A 24,174-nucleotide genomic window follows, 5' to 3' on the forward strand; every position below is an offset into this window, starting at 1 on the left:
CTATTACCATTTAAAGCCTATTGAATCTCAAGTTTCTCACTGTCAGAAAGCTGTTGCCTTTTGTGTTATGGAATGCTCAACAGGTATGCCATTTTCAGATGGGCGTTTCAGATAAGTAGCTTGTAAAAGCCAATAGAGTTGGGAATAATTTTGAACAGTGGGGCAGTCAGGTTTAGTTTGTTGGCTCTATTTTCACAAAAGTCCAGTTTATTCCATAGAATTTGTGTAGTAGCAACCATGCTCTTTGTTAATCTCTGAAAATACATTGTGATCTGTCCTCCCTCACCATCATTCAGGGCCCCAAAGAGTCCTTCCAGGTGAGGTAATATTTCACCTACAAGTCTATCTGGGTCATTTACTGTATCCAGTGTTCCCGGTGCAGCCATCTCTACATCGATGACAAATAACGTAGATTGGGGAAACCACTTTTTCGAGCACCTTCACTCCATCCACAACAGAGGATTTCCCGGTGGCCAGTCAATTTATTCTACTGCCCATTCCCAAACTGACATGTCAGGCTACGACCTCCGATACTGCTATGACAAAGCCACTCTCAGGTTGGAGGATACATACCTCTTATTCTGTTTGGGTAGCATCTAACCTGACAGCACGAACATTGATTTCTCCAACTTCCAGTAATTCCACTTCTTTCCTTTTCCATTACCCATTCTGGCTCCCCTCTTATCCCTTCTCCTCACCTTCCAGTGGGCCACTTCCTCCCTTTCTCCCACGGTCCATTCTCCTCTTCTATCAGATTCCTTCTTCAGCCCTTTATCTTTTTCACCTATCACCTCCTACTTCTCACATCACTCCCTCCCCCACCCAGCTAACTACCCCCTCACCTGGCTTCACCTATCACCTTCCTGCTTGTACTCCTTCCCCTCCCCTCATCTACTAATTCTGGCTTCTTCCCCCTTCCACTTCAGTCCTGATGAAGGGTCTTGGCCTGAAACTTTGACTCTATTCCTCTCCAAAGATGCTGCCTCACCTGCTGAGTTCCTCCAGCGTTTCGTGTGTGTATGACTCTAGATTTCCAGCATCTCTAGAATCTCTTATGTTTGTGATCAGTTACCGGTTACTGCATATTAACAATGTTTTCATGGACTATAGGAAATGAAGATGAGGCAAAAGTGTGCTCTGTTCAGACTGGATATTTAAGTGAATTTTTGGAGCATCAAATGGCAAATGACATCAGCTCCTTAAACCTCAAGAAAGTTACTGCTGCAGTTTCTGACCTTCTGAAAAAACTCATAGATCATCGGCAGGAGTGCACAATAGAAGAGTACCAGGTTGGTTACTTGTTAAAATTCACATCTTGGTTAGAAAGCTGTTGACACCAAATGCAAGCTGAGGTAACCAAGTTCTTAGATTATTTGTATTAGAAATGCCTTAGTTGTGTGTCGTCAGAAACAACATTTGACTTAGTTTATTATTCTTAAAAGGAGAAGTGTTAAGGGGTCATACAGAAGAGAAATGGTTCCTTTCAGTCTACTTAAATCCATTCCGGGCATCAATTAACTAAATAAACCAAATAAGCTTACGAGTATTTGGCCATAGACTTAATGGAGTTTCAAGTGCTTATCTTGAGTGTAACTGCTTCCTCCCATCCTCTGAAGTAAATTTCAGTTACAGTTTGTTATGGGATAAAGGCAGGTGTGCAGGGAATTGTTATAAAATCTTCCTCAAATCCCTCCAGATACCTTGTGCCTTAATTTAAGCCTGTGGTTATGGAGACTTTTTCTAAAAGGGAAAGATGTTTCACTGTCTACCATCTGCTTCCCTTTCAGATTATTGCAGTTTTAATAATGGGGGTTCTTGATCTCTGTGATCAAATGAAAACTGGAGCCTAAATCTGCACCTTTTAAAATGTTAGTAATTAGAATTTAACAAAATCACTTGTCTCGTATTCTTTAGATAGGGACATTTTTCACTCTTATCCCAAATAGAATTTTGAGCAGCCCATGGATTAAGCAGTTGATTGGAAAATTTATTATTGTTCCCTGTAGGGTTTGTAGTTTAAATAGGCATCACTGTAAAAGTAGCTTATGCTGAAGATTGTTGTAAGTTCTTTCCCTCAGTATCTGTGACAAATTATTAAGACTCATAACAAGCCCCTGCAAATTTGCCTCAAACATGTTGAGCTGGTATCTCAAAATTCTGTTCTTTACCAAATCATTAAAGTTTTTCAATTAACTAGATTTCTAATCATTTCATTTCCTCTTACCTTTATTTGATTAATTTAGTGGTATTGTAAAGAGCCAAAAATCTAAGTGTATTTTTAATATTCCTTCCTTAGTTGTTCAATCAGAACTGCCGCAGTATTGTGCGACTGCTTCCCATGTTGACTTCCTACTCCGAACTAATCCTGTACTACCTGATGGTTTCCATCACAACTCATAGGAGCACTGGAAAATTGCTTTCCATTTTGACTCATTTATTTACAGACCTTGCTATGCAGGTATGTTGAAGCAGTGGTTTCTATGTGCTTTTCATTCATTAAAATTGATCCATATTTCTAAGTTGAGTTTAAAATCATTTTTCTAACTTTTTAAAGTTACATAATCATGTTTTGTACATTATTCTCTATCCTGCCATCTGCCTCTCAAATACCTATTGTGCTCTTTCTCTGTACAATAAAAGTTATGTTGTTTTTCTTCTCCCCACCCTCCCTTGCATTGATCACTGGGGGGAAAAAGGCCTGTGGAAAATGAACATCTTGAATGAAGATAGAGTTTGATTGAAAATTTCCATATTTTGGATATTTAAAATGAAACTAGGCTATTTAATAAAAAACATTGATTTTCTCATAAATTAACCGCAATGTACTGGGTGATTTGTTTATACTTGGAATGCCTTTTATTTTACAAAGTTTAGTTTTACTGTAATAAATTTAGTGGAGCAAGTGATTTTCCAGGATGGATAGGGAAGGCAAACAGACTTCAATGCTGACCTTTTTGATGGTTTAACAAACTGTGTAGGTGACAATATAATGATAAGTGGTATCTCTTATTGCCAGGGATTCTGCCTTCCAAAAGAGTTGATGGAGGATGCAGGAGATGAAGGTTCAACCCAATTCCATGATAATGAGGGTGGTGGTATTGGAGAAGGTGAAGGCATGAAAGATGTTAGCAACAAGATAGAAAAAGAAGACCAGGTATGTATTCAAAATTTTTTGCATGTTATATCATGTAACATTTCAGTTGGATCTTCCGATTGATTCTCTAAATATCTGCACATGGGATCCTTGCATCAGATGTTTCTGTTGCTATGATGTTCATTGACAATTGGCTAACTTTTAATGTTTTTATTTTTTTAAAATTTTGCTTGTATGTAGTTTAGAATTTCTGCAGTGTATTGGTGTGTTGATGATAGAAATGTAGTATCTAAATACATACTGTGCAATCAATTTGCAAAACACCTGTTTTATTTATTTGAATATTTGCATATTTTGTATTGTTTGAAGAGGTAATTGAGAGATCTAAGATGGTGTACTATAGCTCCATGCATAATCCAACCTTAACAGCAAATCTTCTATTCTCAGTTTTATCTTGACCATGTTAGAAATAGACTGGATTTTACACTTCTAATTGCATCCGGTGTTCTCTTGTAAGGCCGATATAGTATTGTTAACCCACATTCCTAAGATTACTAGGTGGTAGTAAAACTTTGGAGTCTGTTTCTTTTACTCAACTTAAAACAGACATTTGTTTTATTTGAATTGTAACTCTATTTTGAATGCAGGTGAAAAGGAAAAAAGCTGCTGCTTAAAGAAAAATTTGAAGTAGCTTCAGAATAGCATATTTCTACTCTGTCATTTTTCTTCACTTCCTTTCTGGGCCCCCTGCTGCCTTTTTTTCCTCCCCCATTCCGGCACCTATTTGAGTCTGAACTTTTCTTCATTGCTGAACTAATTGAGAAGAAACTGGGTAGTCATCACCTTTGAAACATTTGTGTCCTTCCTCTGTTTAAGGTTGAAGATACCTTCTGCAAAGACCAAGAAAAGAAAGAGGACCCAGAGAATATGCCAGATGTTAAAGATGAAGAAAATGCCATAGAAATGTCTGAGGATTTTGAGGGAAAGCTGCATGATGGAGAGCCCAAAGAACGAGGTTGATTGTTAAGTCACACTTTGAGGAGAATTTGAACTCATCAAAAATACTAAATTAAATGTAGAACTTCTGTGCATCACACCATCAAAATATTGTTTTGAACTTAAATTTGCAGTTTTTAGAAAGTTACCTGAAATGGAGCCAAGAAACATGAATGCGGAGATCCATGTTATATTTTGAACATTCGATAAAGTTTGTTTATTTGTGAATATCAAATGGCAGCAAGGACATGTTCACAGTAGCTATGCTGTTTTCTAAATACTTACAGATTTCTAAATTATCGTATCATATCTTAACCCATTAAGTTGCTACATTGAAATTTTTTTGACATCGGGCTTTCTGTTTGGTTCTATTGAAATTGATTGTAGAATTGTAGCATTAGGTCTTAGCAACATTTCACAGCTAATTGTAGAATGACTCCAACTTGACAGCAGTGAGATTCTTTCAGTTATAATTTGAAATTCGTGTTTCTAACTGAGTGAATTTGTTTTTGAGTTTGTTTTTTTTTGCATCATGAAATATAGTGAATGTAATTACTCTTCTCAGCTGAGGTGCTTTGTTTTCAAGTGTACCACTTAATTGTCATCAAATTGATACAGATATGGCATTGTTTGGTACTGTTCCGAAACCAGAAGCAATGACCAGCTGTGCAACTGGTATTTAAGTGGCTGATTGTGTTTTTCAACAGGAGAGCAGGATAATGATGAAGAATCAGACAGTGATGAGGAAGAAGAGCTGGATAAACAGATGGGTGACCTGGGTGATGCTGAAGCTGACAAATTAGATGAAAGACTTTGGGGAGGTGATGATGATGACGATGATGATGATGCTAGTGATAAGGCTGAGGAAAGTGGACCAGGGATGGATATGGTAAGATGTGGGATATTTGTAGATCTATTATTAGCTTCAATGTTAATATTTCTTTGCATTAAAATTTATTTTTTGAAAACTGTGAAATTGAAAATGAAGAATAGGTCCAATTCGTATCCGTGAGATTCATTGCATTCCAAACATATAAATGAACAGAAACAGCAAAGCAAAGTTTACTGTCATATGCTCAAGAACCTGTATACTTTAGGGCAATGGAAAAGTTGTTTGCAGCAGTATCACAGCATCATCTAAGCAGTATTCAAAAGAAATTCAAATTAAGCATACCTTTTACTCAATTTTAAAAGGGTGAGAAGAAAACAGAATTAGAATAAAAACAATCAAGGTCCATTTGAGTGCAAAGTAATAAGAGTCATCTTAGTGTTGCTAAAATATAGTATGGATTACAGTTTTTACCATTTCTGTGTCATGGATAGATAAACATGAACATTAACTTCTGAATTCCCTGACCTTTTCCCCAATATCTAGTGTTCCTGGCTTATATTTCTTATAGGTTGTTTTAGATATATTATTTTTAAAAAATACAGTCTTTTCATTAGTAAAACAGTTGAAAATTCCTTTCTAATTTGAATTTGAAGAGATGGGCAAGCAGGTAATGGGCCTGAAAGCAGGACGAGTGGTGAAGGAAGTAAACAACTAGAGACTGTCTTGCATCCATCAAAAGTTGTGTGGTGGGCACATGGACGGACAAATTCTTAATTCTTAAAACTTGAAATTTATTTTTGAATATATTTGTTGAGCCAAAGTGTGCTGAATCTATGGAATTCATTGCCACGAACTGCTGTGGAGGCCAAGTGTTAGGGAATATTTAAAGTGGCGGCTGATAGGTTGTTGATTAGTAAGGGAATCAAAGGTTATGTGGAGAAGGCAGAAGAATGGGGTTGAGAGGGATAGTAAATAAGTCCATTATCAAAGGCAGAGCAGACTTGATGAGCCGAATAGCTAAATTCTGCTCCTATTTCTTATGGTCTTGATGTAGAAAATCGAGGCTTCCTCTTTAATATTTAAAGGAGGTTCAAAGAGACTCAAATAAATATGGAAAGATTTACTATATATCTTGGCGATTTTCTGAATTTGTCAACATCACTGCCACTAAATGAAGGAGTCTTTCACTTTAATCTGATAATTTAATCTTTTTCTGGATGTTGTTTTAACTGTGCTTCTAATTTTGACTGTTAATTTTTCAATTGTTGTAGGAGCAATCAGAACTCGTTGCGAAAGATGACAATATGGAAGCAGGAAATCAAAATGACAGTAATACTAAAAAACAGGAGGAGGAGAAGAAAAAAGAAAGAGAGGAAAGCAAAGACAAAATCCATGAACAGTTGGATGAGGTGAGTGACACTTCCTCCAAGAGTCGCTTGTATTTGCAGTTACATTAGGAATTATGTACTTCAGACGTATCTGTGCTAATGCATCATTTGCCACTTTGCCAACTCCAGTTCCCATCTGTCACTCTTGCTAACAAAAAACAATGAAAATTCAGAGTACAGAAATTTACTTCCTCCCTTAATTAACATTTTGAAAACATTATGATGTCCTGACTACCAGAACAAATTTATGAAACTTAACAATCTTGACGAAGGGACTCAGTCCAAAATGTTGACTGTTTATTGCACTCCATGGGTGCTGCCTGACGTACTGAGTTCATCCCACACATGTATATTGCTCAAGATTACGAGCATCTGCTGAATTTCTTGTGTCTAAAATTTATGAAATGAGTTGACAAATTCCCAAGTAATGGGAATCCTGAAGTAGAAATACCACCTGCAAAGAATAAATTTAGTTTAAAATTTTCATCTCTTGAGTTAAAAAAAAAACCATTAAATTTATCCAAGAAGATACAATGTGTAGGTTTGACTGTTAATGTAGTTTAGACTTTGCTGTGTGGAGTTCATCTGAACTTGTTCATAGGCAGATGGTTTATTAGTGGCATTTACACATTTTAAATGAAAATCTGTCTTGGTTTACATGTGTTTGTTACATTAGCGAGAGTACGATGAAAATGAAATAGACCCTTATCAGGGCAAACAGAAACAACCAGAAGTAGAAGCCTTGAATCTACCCGATGATCTCAATCTTGAAAACCAAGAGGGGGATAAAAGTGACGATGAGCATGAGGAAGAAGGTAACGATGATACCAGTTAGTTATGTGGCTGACTTTAATAAATACAAAACACCCTAGAAGTTAGCTTTTACAGTATTGATGCTCAACGAATATTATTTCAGTTTTGAGAACTGGATGAATGCAGTACTGGATTTAATGCCAAGTTATTTGTTGTTCCTTTCCATGCCTTGTGGCACATTGAGTGCCAACTGTGTCATTGCATTGGCATTTTTGTCTGTTTTTTTTTTACAAGGCAGAGTTGCTAGCTTGACACTTAACCCAACATGGATGGAAAGCGAGCAAAGAGCCAGCTGGATTCAAACCTGGGACCACTGGTCTCAAAGCCCGGTGCTGATGCCACTACACCACTGGCTGGCTAAAAGCCAAGTCATACAGAACAGAATTTCTTGATGTGCTTTTTTAATATATTGGGATGAGTTGATCTTTGCTTGGTCTTTGACTGCATGGCTGGTGTCTCTTGCCAGTACCTGACATGAGAGACATTATTCTGTGAATGAGTCAAATTCTTGTTGTCAAGTGATCACTCTTCCAGTGATTGAAGGCAAGAATGTTGGCTGTTTTCTTTTAAAATTGGATTGAAAATAAGTGGCAGCTTCCCCATATTGGCTGCCAAGTAGTTTGGGTGGTGTGGGCAAAAATAGAGCTGTAATGTTGCGGTTGGAATTATAAATGAAAACTTGAGATGAAGCTATATGATTTAATTTGGTCCCATTATTTATTCTGATGCTTTTGTCTCCCTTTTCCAACTTTAAAGTCTTAAAATTTGCATCTCTACTACAGAACAACTATAGTGGGTTTTGAATGCTTTTTGTTTTATCAAGGAGACAATCCATATGATATAGAGGAAAAATTAATGGATTTCAGTGAGGTCCCTGCGGACGAGGAAGACCAGACAATGGAGGAGAGTACTGAACAAGAGCAGGCTGAAGATCAATCTCAAACTGGTGATGAAATTGAGGAGAAAGATCAAAAGGAGGATGATGAGGAGGAGAAAAGTGAATGTCCAGATCAAAAACTCCCGGAGGAAGAAACATCTGAAAACTTGGAAGAGGAACAGCTGGTAAAGCAGGATGAACAAAACGAATCTGGCAGGGAGGATGCGGGAGTGCCTGATGAGGATCTACAGCCAAAAGTATGTGATTTATTTATTTTTTTTGCTTTTTGGTTTTGTATTTACTTTTTCTCTGTGGAGAAAGTGAGCAGTAATTTGTATTTATACAGCATCTTTTACTGTATTAAGGAATAGGTGATCTTCCTTGGCTCAGCCTGTTCTCTACAACCAGATGATGGAAAGTAGATCAAAGCTGCCAAATTAACTGTTCTAAACCCACCACTACCCTACCCTTTTTTCACTATGGGGAAATGCTTGGCATCTGGATCTTCCAATGGTACCAGACTGATAATTTGCTGATTTACTATTTGGAATAGCAAAGTTCATATTTGCTCTCTGTTCTCATAGATCAAGAAGATTGGAAGCAAGTAGTCTAATTTGAAAGTTTATTAACTCACTAAACTACTCAATCTTTGATTTACTGATGTTTGAATCCTTTCAGTCATTGCATCCTCTTGCAACTTGCAGAGGAAATTTTTAAATTCTAAATTGGTACGTTAATGCTTAATTTGGATAATAGGCATATATATAAATAGGGATGTAATTGCTCAAACTTACCAATATCTCCAGATCTCTGCAAGTAACTAATCTGTTAATCGTGGTATTTAACATGCTACTTCATTGGCCAATTCTTGCACAGAAGGGCATGTTATTTCATGTTTTTGGGTTCGCTTGCTGTCTGAAAACATAATTACCTTCGTTTGACCCTTTTGAGAGGTAACTGATTAACTCCAAACTCCATGCATTCGCTAATTGGAGCAATTGTCTGTGTCTTGTGGATCCAACAATTAATATTACCTGGGGATCTTGCAGAAGGTGCAAGGCTGCTTCCATTTGCCGCACTGCTGTGAAGCGCCTTAATGTGCTTTTATTTAAAGGAAACTTGCGATGCAAATTGAGGTATCTTTATTGATTTGCTACTTCTTGTGGGGATGCTTGCATAAAATGCTTATGCCAGGTTTGTTGTGTGCTGGGCTTTTTATTCTTGGTTTAAGAGCAAGTATTCATGGAACTCATTTGCCTGGCTGGCAGGCAGTCTTGAATGGATCTCTGAGTTGAGGGGAGGCTTAGCTGTTGGTATGCAAGAAGACTACGTTGCAGTGATGAACATTTGTTCTTGTACATTTGCACTGTGATAAGCAAGTCTGATTTATCTGGTAGTCTAATTTCAGTTGAGTTAACATGTTTTAAACTGCATTAATGTTTGTGCAGGCTCAGAGTAATGTCTTGTCCCAGACAAGTTTTCAAATATAAAGTTGTTTGATCTTCTCACATCATGGAACTTGATGGAAATGTCACTTTAAATTATGGTGATTGATTGGGTTCATTTTAAAATCCATGATTTCTTTTTCAGACAGACGACAATATGGAAGACCAGGATGTTCCTGAGTCCAAACAACGAATAGAGCATGAAGCTGCAGGGAAAACTGGAGAGGAGAACCTTCAGAGTGATACAGCTGTGGAGATGGCAGGATCTGCGACTGAGAAAGATCAAGCTAAGGAGGTACATTGGTACAAGGAGATTTGTACAGTTATGTGCTAGTGCACATTAATCATGCACAATCTTGTATAGCTGTTTGTCTTTAACCTTTGAAGTAATTGAATCATCAGAGAATGGAGAACATTACTTGGAAATTACTCTGGTTGTCAGACTGCGTCTGTCTTTGTTTCGGTGAAATAAGTATGGTCTAAAGATGATAATCTAAACAAGATTTTACAGATTCCTGCATGCTTCCCACAGATTGGAAGTTAGTTCATGTGTCCACTATTTAATAAAGGAGGGAAGAGAAACGAGGGGACCTATAGACAACTTAGATTGCCGTCAATATTTGGGCCCCATATATCAGAAAGGATGTGTTCTCATTGGAGAGAGTCCAGACAAGGTTCACAAGGATGATTCCAGGAACACAGGGGTTAACATATGAGGAGCGTTTGGCAGCTTTGGGCCTGTACTCATTAGAACTTAGAAGAATGCAGAGGGATCTCATTGAAACTGACTGAATGTTGAAAGGATATGGAGTGGATGTTTCCTCTGGTGGCAGTATCCAGAACTAGAGGGCACAGCCTCAAAATTGAGGGGAGACCTTTTAGAACACAGATAAGGAGGAATATTTTTAGCCAGAGAGTAGTGAATCTGTGGAATGCTTGGCCACAGATTGTGGTGGAGGTCAAGTCTGTGGATATATTTAAGGCGGAAGTTGATAGTTTCCTGATTGATCAGGGCATTAACGGATATGGCGAGAAGGCAGGTGTATGGAGTTGAGTGGAATCTAGGATCAGCCATGATGGAATGGCGGAGCAGACTCGATGGGCTGAATAGCCTAATTCTGCTCCTCTGTCTTATGGTCTAATAGGGTAATGTTGAAAGTGGTAACCGTTTGATCCAGTAACTTCTTTCGTAATTTATTTTTTTATTGAAGTTCATCATCAAACAAAACTTTCCATAAGATGTATTTCAGATACTGTACATATATATCACATAGTCATATTTGTCACAAATCTCTCCACATAATATTTATCTGAGGTAGGGGAATGCCCTGTTATCAAAGACTATTGGAGTGGGATACATAATGCCCTACAAGACACCTTTAAATGTGAAATACCAGTAACTATTTTTAAATGCCCAGAGTCAAATATATTCAAGGGAAGTGAAGTTTAATAACACTTCAAAAAAACTATTTTGTTTTTTTTACTGAATATTGCTCCCTCTTTACTAAAGTGTTTATTTCAAAAACGTTTCAACAAGCAAGAAATTACAAACTAAAGAAAGGAGAGAAAATTACCATGTGCAGAAACTTAATTTAAATCACTAATTTTCATCCGCAGTTTAAAACATTTACCCTGCACTGTACTTTATATTGCAATGATATCAGACGTTTTTTGTTGAATGTTACAGGAACAAGGATGTGGAGCTGCTGATGCTAATCAGTCAGAAGGCCATGAATCAAAACTGACAGCAAGGTTTGCATCTCAAAGACAATCTCGGGACAAAACACAGGTAAAAAATCTGCTCCATTCATCAGTATTATCTTTTGCAGTGTTTGCAATTAACTGAAGCTTATCATTACACAATTTTCATATTTTAACATTTGTGTAAGAGCTTGAAACTATTCTCCATTTTTAATGATACAAAAGTCCATTTACTCAGCTACAGAAGGAATTTTGTTTGTAGATTAGGAATTATTGAACTAATCAAAAATTATATTTGGTTCAAAGTAAATTTATTCTCAAAGTACATATGTCACCATTTACAACCCTGAGATTCATTTTCTTGCGGGCATACACAGTAAATCTAAGAAACACAATACAGTCAGTGAAAGACTGCTCCCACCAAGATGGACAAACAACTAATGTGCAAAAGACAACCAACTGTGTCAATACAAAAGAGAAAAGAAAACTATACTAAACATTGAGACCATGAGATAAAGGGTCGTTGAAAGTGAGTCCATAGGTTGTGGGAACAGTTCAGTGCTGGGGTGAGTGAAGTTATCCCCTATGGTTCAAGGGCCTGATGGTTTAGGGGTAATAACTGTTCCTTAACCTGGTGGTGTGTGTCTTGAGGCTTCTGTATCAACGTCCTGATGGCAGCAGTGAGAAGAGAGCATGGTCTGGGTGGTGGGGGTTCTTGATGATGGACGGTGCTTTCCTGCAACAGCACTCTGTGTAGATGTGCTCAGTAGTGGGGAGGGCTTTACCCTGATGGACTGGGCCGTATCCACTACTTTAGTAGGATTTTCCGTTCAAGGGCATTGGTGTTTCCATACCAGGCCGTGATGCAACCAGTCAGTTTACTCTCCACCACACATCTAGAAGTTTGTCGAAGTTTTAAATGTCATGCCGAATCTTCACAAACATCTAAAGAAGAAGAGGCATTGCAGTGTTTTCTTCACAGTTGCACTTACTAGCTAGGCCCAGGACGGATCCTCTGAAATAATAACACTGAGGAATTTAAGGTAGCTGACCCTCTCCACCTCTGATCTCCCAATGAGGACTGGCTCGTGTATCCCCGGTTTCCTCCTCCTGAAGTCAATAATTAACTGCTTGGTCTTGCTGACATTAAGTAAGCCGTTGTTGTTAGGCACCACTTAACCCGAATGTCAGTCTCCCTCCTGTATGCAGATTCATCAGCAAACTTAAATATGGCATTGGAGCTGTGCTTAGCCTCACAGTGATAAGTGTAAAGTGAGTAGAGCAGGGGGCAAAGAACTTGTGCTGATAGAGATTGTGGAGGAGATAATGTTGCCAATCCAAACTGACTGAGATGTGCAAGTGAAGAAATCAAGGATCCTATTGCACAAGGAGGTAGTAAGGCCTAGGTCTTGTTTTGCTGTCCATATGTTCCAGAAAGGAAACTATAGGCCAGTTACCCTGATGTCAGTGGTTGGAAAGATGTTGGAATTGATTGTTAAGGTTGTGGTTTTGAAGTAATTGATGGCACATGATAAAATAGGCCAAAGTCAGCATGGTTTCTTTAAGGGAAAATCTTGCCTGACAAATCTGTGTGTGATTCTTTGAAGATGTAACAAACAGTATAGACAAAGGAGAATCAATGGATGTTGTGTACTTTGATAAGATGCCACACATGAGGCTGCTTAACAAGAGCCCATGGTGTTACAGGAAAGATTCTAGAATGAATAATGCAGTGGCTGATTGGCAGGAGGCAGAGAGTGGGAATAAAGGGAGCTTTTTCTGGTTGGCTGCTGGTGAGTAGGCTGCTGGCTGCAGGGGTCTGTGTTGGGACCAATTCATCTTTTCCATTTCTGTTTTCCATGTCATTGAATTTGTCCTTGTCTTTGTCATTCCTGTTTTCTTTCTCAGTCCTTTAACTGGATTAAAGCAAAGTAATATTAGTCTAGAGAGGTTTGCTGAGCTCCCAGGTTCTTCAGTTATCAACTTGTATTTTGCGTTTTGTGAACAGAAATTTTTGAGCTCAGAAAATCTGGGTTTTCTGGAAAATGCCCTATTTTTGTAAGTAGATGCACCAAATGTGTTGCATTTCTTAAACAACACACTTATTTTGTAAAAAGCCATTTTAGTTTCACAATTTCAATATTATACTAGGCTGTAAATAGATTGTAAAGGGCTCATTGACAATTTTAAAAGTAAGATATATTACACTGTCTGGAAATGAAAAAGATCTTTAAGTTGGTCATGCTGCTTGACTTATTAGGCCGTTCAAACCTAATGCATTGCAAATCTTAAATTGGCCTCCTGCAGCAACGCGAGATGCTGAGGGAACTCAGTGGGTCGAACAACATCTGTGAGGGAAATGGCAGTCATTGTTTCAGTTCAAGACATTTCATTGTGACTGAATCTCGACGGAGAGATATCTAGTATGAGAAGGTGAAGGGAAGGGGTAGAGTGAGAGTTCAAAATTGATAGGTGGATCCACCTCGGGTGATTAGTAGGTGGAGAAGGGGAGAGTGAAAGTAGTGACAGAGACTGAGGTGATTTGTAAGAGAATAAAGATCTGAAGGGAAGTGGGGAGGACAGATGGGAACAGTGGGGGAGAGGAACCTGTAGGATTGTGTGGGTGATGGGCAGATAAAGTAGAGGAGAGAAAGAAACGGAGATGGGGCTGGCATGAGTGAAAGGAGGACTGGACAGATCAGGAGAGAGAAAAGGAAGAGAGGGGAGCAGCTTATTGGAAGTTGGAAAATTCAGTGTTCAGGCTGTTGGACGGTAGACTACCTGGATGGAATACAAGGTATGTTCTTCATATAGCCTCACCCTAATAATAGATGAGGCTGAGTACAAACATGGTGGTGTGGGAATAGGGAGGAGAGTTAAAATGCCTGGTGACCAGGAGCTTCAGACAGCCATCATGGACGGTGTGCAGGTGCTCAGTAAAGCAGTCACACAGTTTATGCCTGGTCTCACTGATGTAGACGAGGCACATCGGGAGCACCCAATGCAATAAATAAGGCCAGAGTATTTGCTTGTGAATTTGTGCTTCAACTGGAAGGACTATTTGGAGTTGCTGTATAGATGCTGCCTGACCTGTTGAGAGTTCTTCCTGCATGTAGTGTTGCTCCAAATTCCAGCATCTGCAGTCTTTCACGTCTCCATTCAACTAAACTCCCACACAACTTTTGTTGTCCATTATGTTAAGTAGCAAGAGAGCAAGTAGTATATCTGTGCAAAAAGCTAACTTAAAGTACTTGCAAATCTTTTTCAATCTGAAGAGTTACAAAAGAAAGCCTGGTCATGCAGATAATGAGAGAACAATGGGTGACCGCAATGAACGTGTAAGTAAGCGCCTTAAGACAGTGGAAGCTGACAGTGCACAACAGCAAGACGCCACTCAGTCAGAACAAGGTGTCAAAGAGGCAGACATATATGAACATGTGAAAGAAGGATGTGATTCCTATGATACTCAAACCTATGGTAAGATCAAAAATTTTTATATTCAAACTCAGCAAAGAATTGCTTGAAAGATGTTTGCTTTCTTTTGGGGAAAAAGATAACTTCTGCTTTGGTGATGGAGGTGGGAGAGGGTTGGTGGGAGAGTAAAATTTTATTCTAATTACATAAAAATACTCATTTTAGATGCAGCTACAACAGAACAGCAAAAAGTAGGTGGAGCAGGCCAAGAAGAGCAAGATGAAGATTCTGAATCTATTGAAATGGAAACCACTCAGGAAGAGGAACTGGAGTGTGTGGATGTACAGGAACTGAAGCCAGAGAAAGAAAAGTCTTCTACTTCCACAGCCTCAGGTAGTTAAACACATAACCACCGTACAACATGGTGAAATGTAAAATAACTAATTAACCGTCGGCCTTTTCCAATTAATCTTGAATATAAAATATTAAACATCAATTTGCTAAAATTACCATGCAGTTTCTCCACTTGAATACCTTAGCAATTAACATTTACCATATGACATCGCTAGTAAAAAAAATTAGTCATTTTGGAGCAGCAGTTTATAACTTGACAACCCAATGTTTGTTATTGTCACTTTTATTTTAACCCAAGTTGTATGTGATTGCACTTTGGCCTGTGAACCCTTCAGTTTCATTTTATTATAGCTGTTAGCAGGTTAAAGAAAGTTTTAGGCAAATCTCGTTTCTGTGGAATCTTGCTATCTGCAAATTGGCTGCTGCATTTTTTTTTGCCATATGCAATGACAGCACTCTAGAAATATATTACCTGATTGCAAAGGATTTTGCATTGTGATGAAAAGTGCTCTAATATCCAGGATAATTCTTGGTTCGTTTGAGATCATTTTTATATTGATCCTTTGATTATTGTAGGATATGATGATCTGGAAGCAGAGCTGCACCTTCCCAAACCTGAAGATATGGATGATACAAAAGATGACTCATCAGACTCTGAGAAAGAGCTGTCAACTGAGAGGAGCAGAGAGTCCACAATCCACACTGTGCATGAACTGTTAACTGAGGACATGGAACAAGTAGGAAACAAGGGCGATGCAATTGGTTAAAGGCTAATTTCAAGTCTGGATGAATGATGGTTGTTAACATATTGTTGTGCATTGCTTAACAAGGAGGCATGAAAAGAGTTAATTCCTAAATGTTATGACTTGCAAACAGTAATTTGGAAAATGTAGTTCTGACGGGTGAATCTTTCAGTTTTAAAGATGTGGTGTTTTCAACCACTGGTTCCTAGCTTGAGCTGAATTTGTTAACATATGAATAAGAAACTTGAATATGTCACTTAGACCTTCAGTTAGCCTGATTTGTTATTCTATAAGGTCATGAAATATTTGATTTGTGACCTTAACTATAATGTGTCATAGAAACCCAGGATGCCATCAGGGATGGCCACTCTATCTTGTATTGCCATTTTCAGAGAGCCATGGACTTATGGGCTTGTACCTCAAGATCCCTCTGTACATAAATATTCCTAACGATCCTGACATTTACTGTTCCTTATGTATTTGACCTCAAAGTGCAACACCTCGTACTTGTCTGGATGAAATTCAATCAGCCATTTTCCACCCCCTATCTTTATCTAATCTATATCCTGCTGTATCCTTTGCTATATAAATATTGCCAATTTTTTTTTGTGTCATCTGATTTCTCAACCCAATCTACCAAGTCTCTGGGTCCCATGTGATTTAATCTTCTGGATTAGTCTATAGTGAGGGACCTTGTCAGCTGCTTTACTTAAGTTCTTGTAGATACTATCCACTTCCCTCCCCTCATTAACCATCTTTGCGACCTCCTTATGAATTAGGATTTTAGTGAAATGTTTGCTTTGCAGAGCACTGTCCTTGACCCGGAAGAGCTGCGTAAACGGCTAGAGGAGCAGCTGAATGCGTGGCAAAATGAAGAGGCTGGTGATCCAGAACAGGTGAGCAATCACAGTTTTAATGACTTGCATTTGATTTTGTGAAGAGTTTAGTTGTGATGTGCAATCAGATTATGCAAGAGAGGACTGTTCAAAAACAACAATATTATATCATCCCAAATCTTGAATACAGTCAACTTTACTTCACTTTGCTGGGCTGTTTGTATTTCCATTGTACTCAGATACCTAATAATGAGGCATTGAAACTCACTTGTAAAACTGCATGGAAATAATTAGCATTGTATTCTGAATCACTTTCTGCTGTGTTATTTCTGGTTGAGTTTTGTAAAATTAGGCTGATTCTCATCTAGTTACTTTCCAGTGAAACTGCTAGAAAATGCACATATATTTTGTCTCATGGTGATTATCATGGTCAGAAAACATCTGGACCTGAGTTCATTTGGATCAGATAGTTGAATGAACCTTCCAAAATTGGCTTTACTTAAAGCAGCAGGAATAAAGTGTACATCTCAAGGTAGTGCTGTAAGTTAGTTCAGTGAGAATTGTGATTTAGATGGCAAAACATAATGCTGGTAATAGCAGGTCTTGTAGCAGTTAGTAACTGATGTTTCAGGTTGTTCCATTAGACTTTTCATTTAAAGTAAGTTTTAAGTTGCAAAGAAAGGGAAAGCGTGTAGACTAAGTGTAGGAAAGATTGAATGATGAAAGGGGTCGTTATAGTGGTTGGACAACGATAGTGAAAGCTAATGATTAACAGGTATGTCTGGAGATAGTTTTGGAGGAGATTCTGAATCCAATGATGCAACACACTAGGAGAAGAAACAAAAGCTGATTTCCTTGTTTTGTTCCAGATCTAATTATAGGTAAAGTTTCCTTACTGTGGATCTAAGAGGACAAATCCTGTGCAACCAGTCGTTTTACTTGTGAGTGAACTTATTTTCCTTTGTTTTGCCTTTACTAGGAGAAAGCTGCAGCTGCGATGTGGCAGCAATATCAGACATTGACAGCTCCTCTATCACAGCAGCTATGTGAACAACTTCGCCTTATACTGGAGCCCACCCAGGCAGCTAAACTCAGGTCAGTGTTCTTGCCATTTGATTCTCTATCAAATGGGCTTTTAACATTGTAAACCAGCAAGCTGTTTGTTATGTCTCCCCTCTCACTGTGAAACAAAGACAGCTCATTCTCCCTTATTAGAGAGAGCGAGAGAGCCTGTGGTATGTCGAATACCAGGTGAACGAATAGTCTTTGGGGTACTGCAAATACTGTACGCTTGAGTGCTCAGTGGTGGGTGCAGATGCTTTTTTTGCCAGTTGGGGGAGGGGGATCGTTGTTTGCTGCCACTTACGCGTGGGAGAGAGGAGAGCTGGGGAGGGACTTCGGGGTTCTAGCATTTAACTGTTATTCATTCTTTGGGGACAATCCTCTGTTTTTGTGGATGATTGCGAAGAAAAACAATTTCAGGATGTATATTGTATGCATTTCTCTGACATTGATGGCGATGTATACCTTTGAAACCTGTAATTATAGACTTCGGTCAGTTATAGATATTTAGAACATTGGTTCCTTCAGGGTAACACAATTTACTTTTATATTTAATGATGAAGCAAGCACCCAGCAATAATTTGATCATTCTGTTGGTTAGAAGAAAATATATTACATCCATTCTTCACCACCACCCCACCCCCACCTCCCACACATTCCTGAATTGCACAGTGATCTGGGTAATTTAAAAAAAACAGCCTTGTATACACAGAATGGAAAATCCTGCACTGCTTATTTGCTACTGGTGAGCATTTCGTTTACATAATTCTGGGCATTATTCAGTTTACAACCCTCCACACTTAACTGAATGAATCACCTGAGCTGATAAACTGTTTCTAAATCTTTGGTCCTCTGTTGACAAATGTTGCAATTTTTGTTTTGCGACTAACCCTTATACTGAGAAATTTTGGTTAGTAGATGCTTTACCATTAGAAATCTATTAACAATATGTATTGCAGTGGGATGTGTATGTGGCAATTTTTCACAAGGCCATCACTTAACTTTTAAACAAAGGAAACAGGAATATAAAGTGAAATTGACGTTTAGGATTTCAACTCGATAGTACTGCACAATTTGGAAACTGGCAGAAAATGCTGGAAGTACTCAGCAGAATTCTGCCGGGATGTCTCCCGTTACGAAATTGGTTTTCAGTCAGTTTGATTAGCTCCAGCTGATGGCAGTGTATACAGCGAGTCCCACCAATGACCAGGCTCTAGTTCTACCGTCAAGGATACCTTCAAGTGGTGATGCCTCATGAAAGTGCCATCCATCATCAAGGATTCACCCTCTGGACCATGGGATAGGCCCTCTTCTCGTTTCTACCATCAGGGATGAGTTTCAAGAACCTGAAATCCACAATTCAGAAATGGTTTCTTCCCCTCCGCCTTCTGATTTTTACCGGTCCACAACCACTATCTCATTGTTCCTTTTTTTGGCGTTGCTACTTTATTTTGTAGCATATAAGAATTTTATGTTTTTAGCAGCAGTAGATAGTGCAAACAACAAATTTCTTTTAATATAAGATAGTGATTCTGACTCTTGACCTCTGCTTCAGAATCATCTATACCTTTAGCCAAACTATCTTCTCAACAGTGTTGAAAATTGGCAAAGCATGTCCTGGCTACCAAATACAGCACGCATAACATTCCAACTAATTAATATTGAATCGGTAATCTTGCTGCCTCTTGAGAAGGATATTGGTGCTAATGACCAGTTTAAATTTCACTTGGACCGTTCTGTTGCAGACCACATCAGTCTTAATCCTGATCCAAACGTGGACCGGAGAAGTGGATTTTAGAGGACTGGTGAGGGTTACTTTACCAAGACGTTATGGCAGCATTTTACTGAGTGTGGCACCATAGTAATCAGATTAAACTGAAGGGAAAAACAACAATGGTGGAGTTGTATCTTGAACAAAGGAGGCTGATTGTGGTTGTTAGGTCAAGTGTTCAAATCTCAAATTATTACTGCAGGGCTTCTTGGAGTAATATCTCTGGCTCAGCCATCTTTAGAGCTTCAATTAGATTACTTTCATCATAAGAACAAAAATTGGGATGATCATTCACTGCAGAGTCTTCACTTTAGTTGGCTTCTCGGCAAATGAAGCAGTCCACCTCTTCAGACAGCACGACATAACCAACATTCAGAAAGGGCTATTGGGGAAAGTAATAGTCAAGCTGAGTAAGTGCCTGACAAGTACAGTTTTCATTGGGGGGGGGTCAAACACATTACCACATGTAATATTAAATATTATTTCCATTGCAGAGTCCTCATCATCAATGTTTTGAGTGATGTTATTGACATAGTCATTAAGGGCCCTCACCATTTGGGACGTGCCCTCTTACTACCATCAGGGACAGGAGCCTGAAGATGAACATTCAATATTTTAGGAACAGCTTCTTAACCTCTGCCATCAGATTTCTGAATGCTCCATGAACTCATGAACACTATCTCTCCGATTCTCTTTTGCGTCATTTATTATTGTAACTTAGATTAATTTTAATATTGCTTGAGCTGTACTTCTGCCACAAAATAACAAGTTTCATGATATGTGTCAGTAATAATAAACATTCTGAGCACTTGCTACACCAACAATCCCTGAAACCACCAATGTCCGGAGCAGCAAGCTTACAAACACTGCAAACTACATCATCCCTATCAGATCTTGCACCATTTTGATGTGGAAATGTAGAAACCCTATTTCCAGAAAAGTTGGGATATTTCCCAAAGTGCAAAAAAAACATAAATCTGTGAAATGTTAATTCACGTGAACCTTTATTTAACTGACAAAAGTACAAAGAAAAGACTTTCAATAGTTTTACTGACCAACTTAATTTTATTTTGTAAACATACACAAATTTAGAATTTGATGGCTGCAACACACTCAACAAAAGTTGGGAGAGGCATGTTTACCATTGTGTTACATCACCTTTCCTTTTAATAACACTTCTTAATCGTTTTGGAACTGAGGATACTAATTGTAGTAGATTTGCAATTGGAAATTTTGTCCATCCTTGCTTGATATAAGACTTCAGCTGCTCAACAGTCCGTGGTCTCCGTCGTCTGACTCTCCTCTTCATGATGCGCCATACGTTTTCAATAGGAGATAGATGTGGACAGGCAGCAGGCCAGTCAAGCACACACACTCTGTGTCTACAAAGCCACGCTGTTGTAGCCCGTGCAGAATGTGGTCTGGCTTGTCCTGCTGAAATAAGCATGGATGTCCCAGGAAGAGACGTCGCCTTGATGGCAACATATGTCTCTCCAAATCCTAATATACACCTCATCAGAGTCAATGGTACCTTCACATACATGCAATTCACCCATGCCGTGGGCACTGATGCACCCCCATACCATCACAGATGCTGGCTTTTGCACCTTTCACTGACAACAATCTGGATGGTCGTTTTCATCTTTGGCACGGAGAACTTGAAACCCGTTTTTTCCAAAAAACTAGCTGAAATGTGGACTCATCTGACCACAGCACAGGGTTCCACAGTCTTTCGGTCCATCTGAGATGAGCTCGGTCCCAGAGAACTCGCCAGCGTTTCTGCATTGAGTTGATGTATGGCTTCCTCCTTGCGTAATACAGTTTCAAGTTGCATTTCTGGATGCAGCGACAGACTGTGTTGAGTGACAATGGTTTTCCGAAGTACTCCCGAGCCCAGATGGCTATAATTGTCACAGTAGCATGACGGTTTCTTAGGCAGTGCCGCCTGAGGGCTCGAAGATCGTGCGCATTCAACAGTGGTTTCCGACCTTGCCCTTTATGCACTGAGATGTTTCTGAATTCTCTGAATCTTTTCACAATATTATGTACTGTAGATGTTGAAAGACCTAAATTCTCTGCAATCTTGCGTTGAGAAATGTTCCTTTTGAACTGATTAACAATTCTCACGAATTTTGGCACAAATGGGTGAGCCACGACCCATCCTTGCTTGCAAGGACTGAGCCTTTGGTGGACGCTACTTTTATACCCAGTCATGATACCTCACCTGCTACCAGTTAGCTTGCTTAATGTGGAGTCTTCCAAACTGGTGTTACTTGAATATTCTGTGCACTTTTCAATCTTATTTTAACTCTGTCCCAACTTTTGTTGAGTGTGTTGCAGCCATCAAATTCTAAGTTTGTGTATATTTACAAAATACAATTAAGTTGGTCAGTAAAACTATTGAAAATCTTTTCTTTGTACTTTTGTCAGTTAAAGGTTCATGTGAATTAACGTATCACAGATTCTTGTTTTTATTGCATTTTGGAAAATATCCCAACTTTTCTGGAAATGGGGTTTGTATATTGCTGGTCCTCGTGAATGGATTTAAATGTTGGAAGTCTCTACTAATATTGTGAGAGTACCTTCACCAGAGCATCTTAAGCAGTCTAAGACAGTTCACTACTGTCACGTCATCAAGGACAGTTAAGAAAGTGTAATAAGTGCTAACCTCGCTAGCAAAGTTCTAAATAATGTCCACATTTCAGCTGGACATCCTGTAAATCAGTTCTGATGTAAGGATATCAACCTGGAATGCTTGTTCTTTCTTACCACACATGCAGCCTAAACTGCTGGGCATGTTGAGGATTAATCTTTGACCTTTTTGATATGCTGTGGTAGCATGAATTTGTCCATTTAAGGTTTCTCAAGTAAATCTTGTGCAACCGATGACTGACTTTTCTTCCACCTGTTTTTGTTCAGAGGGGATTATCGAACTGGAAAACGATTAAACATGCGCAAGGTGATTCCTTACATAGCCAGTCAGTTCCGTAAAGATAAAATCTGGCTTCGCAGGACAAAGCCGAGCAAGCGGCAGTACCAGATTTGTTTGGCTATTGATGACTCCTCTAGTATGGTTGACAACCATTCGAAACAGGTATGTTTACAACATTTCCTTATTTTCTGTGGGGCAAGTTTATCACTGCAGAGCCTTCAGAAGAGGGATTGAGATTAACTGCAGAGGCGAATATGAAGTTGGTTTGTGACTGCTACTGTTAGAAAGTTCTGGTTTATTGTCAAGATTTAATTCAAAAGCACTCTGCTGCCCTTAATAACCAGATTGTAATCTATATTGATACTGCAGTGTAAGCCCCATATTGGGTCATTGCATCTCTGGCACGTGTGATACTGTTTGTTTCATCCCACGTACATAGGTGAAAAATCAAGAGCAGTTTTATCAAATGATTATTCAGTGACTACAAAGTGAATGAATGGATATAATTTATTTAGATCTAATTCAGCTGGTTTTTTATAGTTACACAGCCCTTCAGCCAACTTGTCCATGCAGACCAAGATCCTATTTGAGCTCCTACCAGTTGCCTGTTTTTAGCCCAAAGTCCCTCTGAGCCTTTCTCTATCCATGTTATGGTCCTGGGTCTGTCCAAACGTCGTAAATTGCTAATGTACTGTCCTTTATAGCTTCCTCTGGCAGTTTGTTCAATGCATCACCCTCCTATGTGGAAAAAGGCTGTACCTCAGATTCCTTTTAATATTTCACCTCAAACGTACGTTCTCTAGTTGGGATAATTCACTTGCAATAGAGTCCCCTAATGTAAATGAATTACTTCCCTGACGCTAGGGTAAAGACAGGGATCATCTACTTTATCTACCACACTCATGATTTTTGAGCACTTCTATAAAGTAACCACTCAGCCTCTGTGCTCCAGGCAAAAGTGTCCCAGCCGATGCAGCCTCTCCTTATGACTCAAGCTGTCCAGTCTCAGTAATAAATGTGTTAACCCTTTCTGTGCCCTTTCCAGCTTAATGACATCCTATAACTTGGTGATCTGAATTTTGCACGATGCTTCAAGTATGGTCTTGGCAAACATGGTCTTGACTTCACAGCTGCAACATGGTGGCCCAAATCCTGTACTCAGTGCCCTGACTGATGAAGCCCAGCATGCCAAATGCTACCTTGTTTGCCTGTATTGCAGCTTTTGGGGGAAATGTGTAACTTACAACCCTAGGTCTTTGTTCTTTCACTACACAAATCCACTCAACAGTAATTTCTTGTTGAGTTATAGGCATTCAGTGCCTCTGGATGAGTGAGTATGTAAATAGTGTATTTACTGGATTCAATCACAAACAAGAGAAAATCTGCAGTGCTGGAAATCCAAGCAACACACACAAAATGTTGGAGGAACTTGGCAGGCCAGGCAACATCTAGGGAAAAGTACAGTCGACGTTTCGGGCCGAGACCCTGCTCAGATCCTGCTAAAGGGCCTCGGCACGAAACATTGACTGTACTCTTTTCTGTAGATGTTGCCTGGCTTGCTGAGTTCCTCCAGCATTTTGTGTGTGTTGCTATTTACCGAATTGTTTGTTTTTTTTAAACAATGAAGTGTTCAATTAATCTGATAAAATCTTAATGCAGACCTTAATGTAAGTGAATTATTTGTTTTGCAGCTTGCCTTTGAAGCTTTGGCTGTAATTGGAAATGCTCTCTCGCTTCTAGAGGTTGGACAGGTTGCTGTGTGCAGGTGGGAAACCACTATATGTTTTACTCGAGTATTTTTGTTTAAATTCTAGAAAAATTGTTAACTGCAGTAGGCATTGGGAATTGAACTGGGATTTGCTTTGGGTGTAGATGGTAGTACAATCAGAATGGCTTCACAGTTGATAATGTAATCA

General features: G+C 38.9%; 1 protein-coding gene across 3 annotated transcripts in view; it reads left to right on the top strand.

Moving 5' to 3' along the window:
- mdn1 (midasin AAA ATPase 1) overlaps positions 1-24,174 on the top strand; it is a 165,294-nt gene that overhangs the window by 134,765 nt on the left and 6,355 nt on the right. For all 3 annotated transcript variants that reach the window (XM_072249925.1, XM_072249923.1, XM_072249924.1), the window contains exons 82-98: positions 1,111-1,289; positions 2,297-2,458; positions 3,017-3,154; positions 3,971-4,109; positions 4,798-4,979; positions 6,194-6,331; positions 6,987-7,125; positions 7,947-8,257; positions 9,591-9,740; positions 11,133-11,234; positions 14,422-14,623; positions 14,786-14,953; positions 15,491-15,651; positions 16,464-16,553; positions 17,473-17,588; positions 22,246-22,420; positions 23,950-24,023. In XM_072249925.1, the coding sequence (XP_072106026.1) occupies positions 1,111-1,289; positions 2,297-2,458; positions 3,017-3,154; positions 3,971-4,109; positions 4,798-4,979; positions 6,194-6,331; positions 6,987-7,125; positions 7,947-8,257; positions 9,591-9,740; positions 11,133-11,234; positions 14,422-14,623; positions 14,786-14,953; positions 15,491-15,651; positions 16,464-16,553; positions 17,473-17,588; positions 22,246-22,420; positions 23,950-24,023 (2,626 nt within the window). The remainder of the gene's footprint in view (positions 1-1,110; positions 1,290-2,296; positions 2,459-3,016; positions 3,155-3,970; positions 4,110-4,797; positions 4,980-6,193; positions 6,332-6,986; positions 7,126-7,946; positions 8,258-9,590; positions 9,741-11,132; positions 11,235-14,421; positions 14,624-14,785; positions 14,954-15,490; positions 15,652-16,463; positions 16,554-17,472; positions 17,589-22,245; positions 22,421-23,949; positions 24,024-24,174) is intronic.

This window comes from Mobula birostris, chromosome 2 (genome assembly GCF_030028105.1).
Source record: "Mobula birostris isolate sMobBir1 chromosome 2, sMobBir1.hap1, whole genome shotgun sequence".
Lineage (NCBI taxonomy): Eukaryota > Metazoa > Chordata > Chondrichthyes > Myliobatiformes > Myliobatidae > Mobula > Mobula birostris.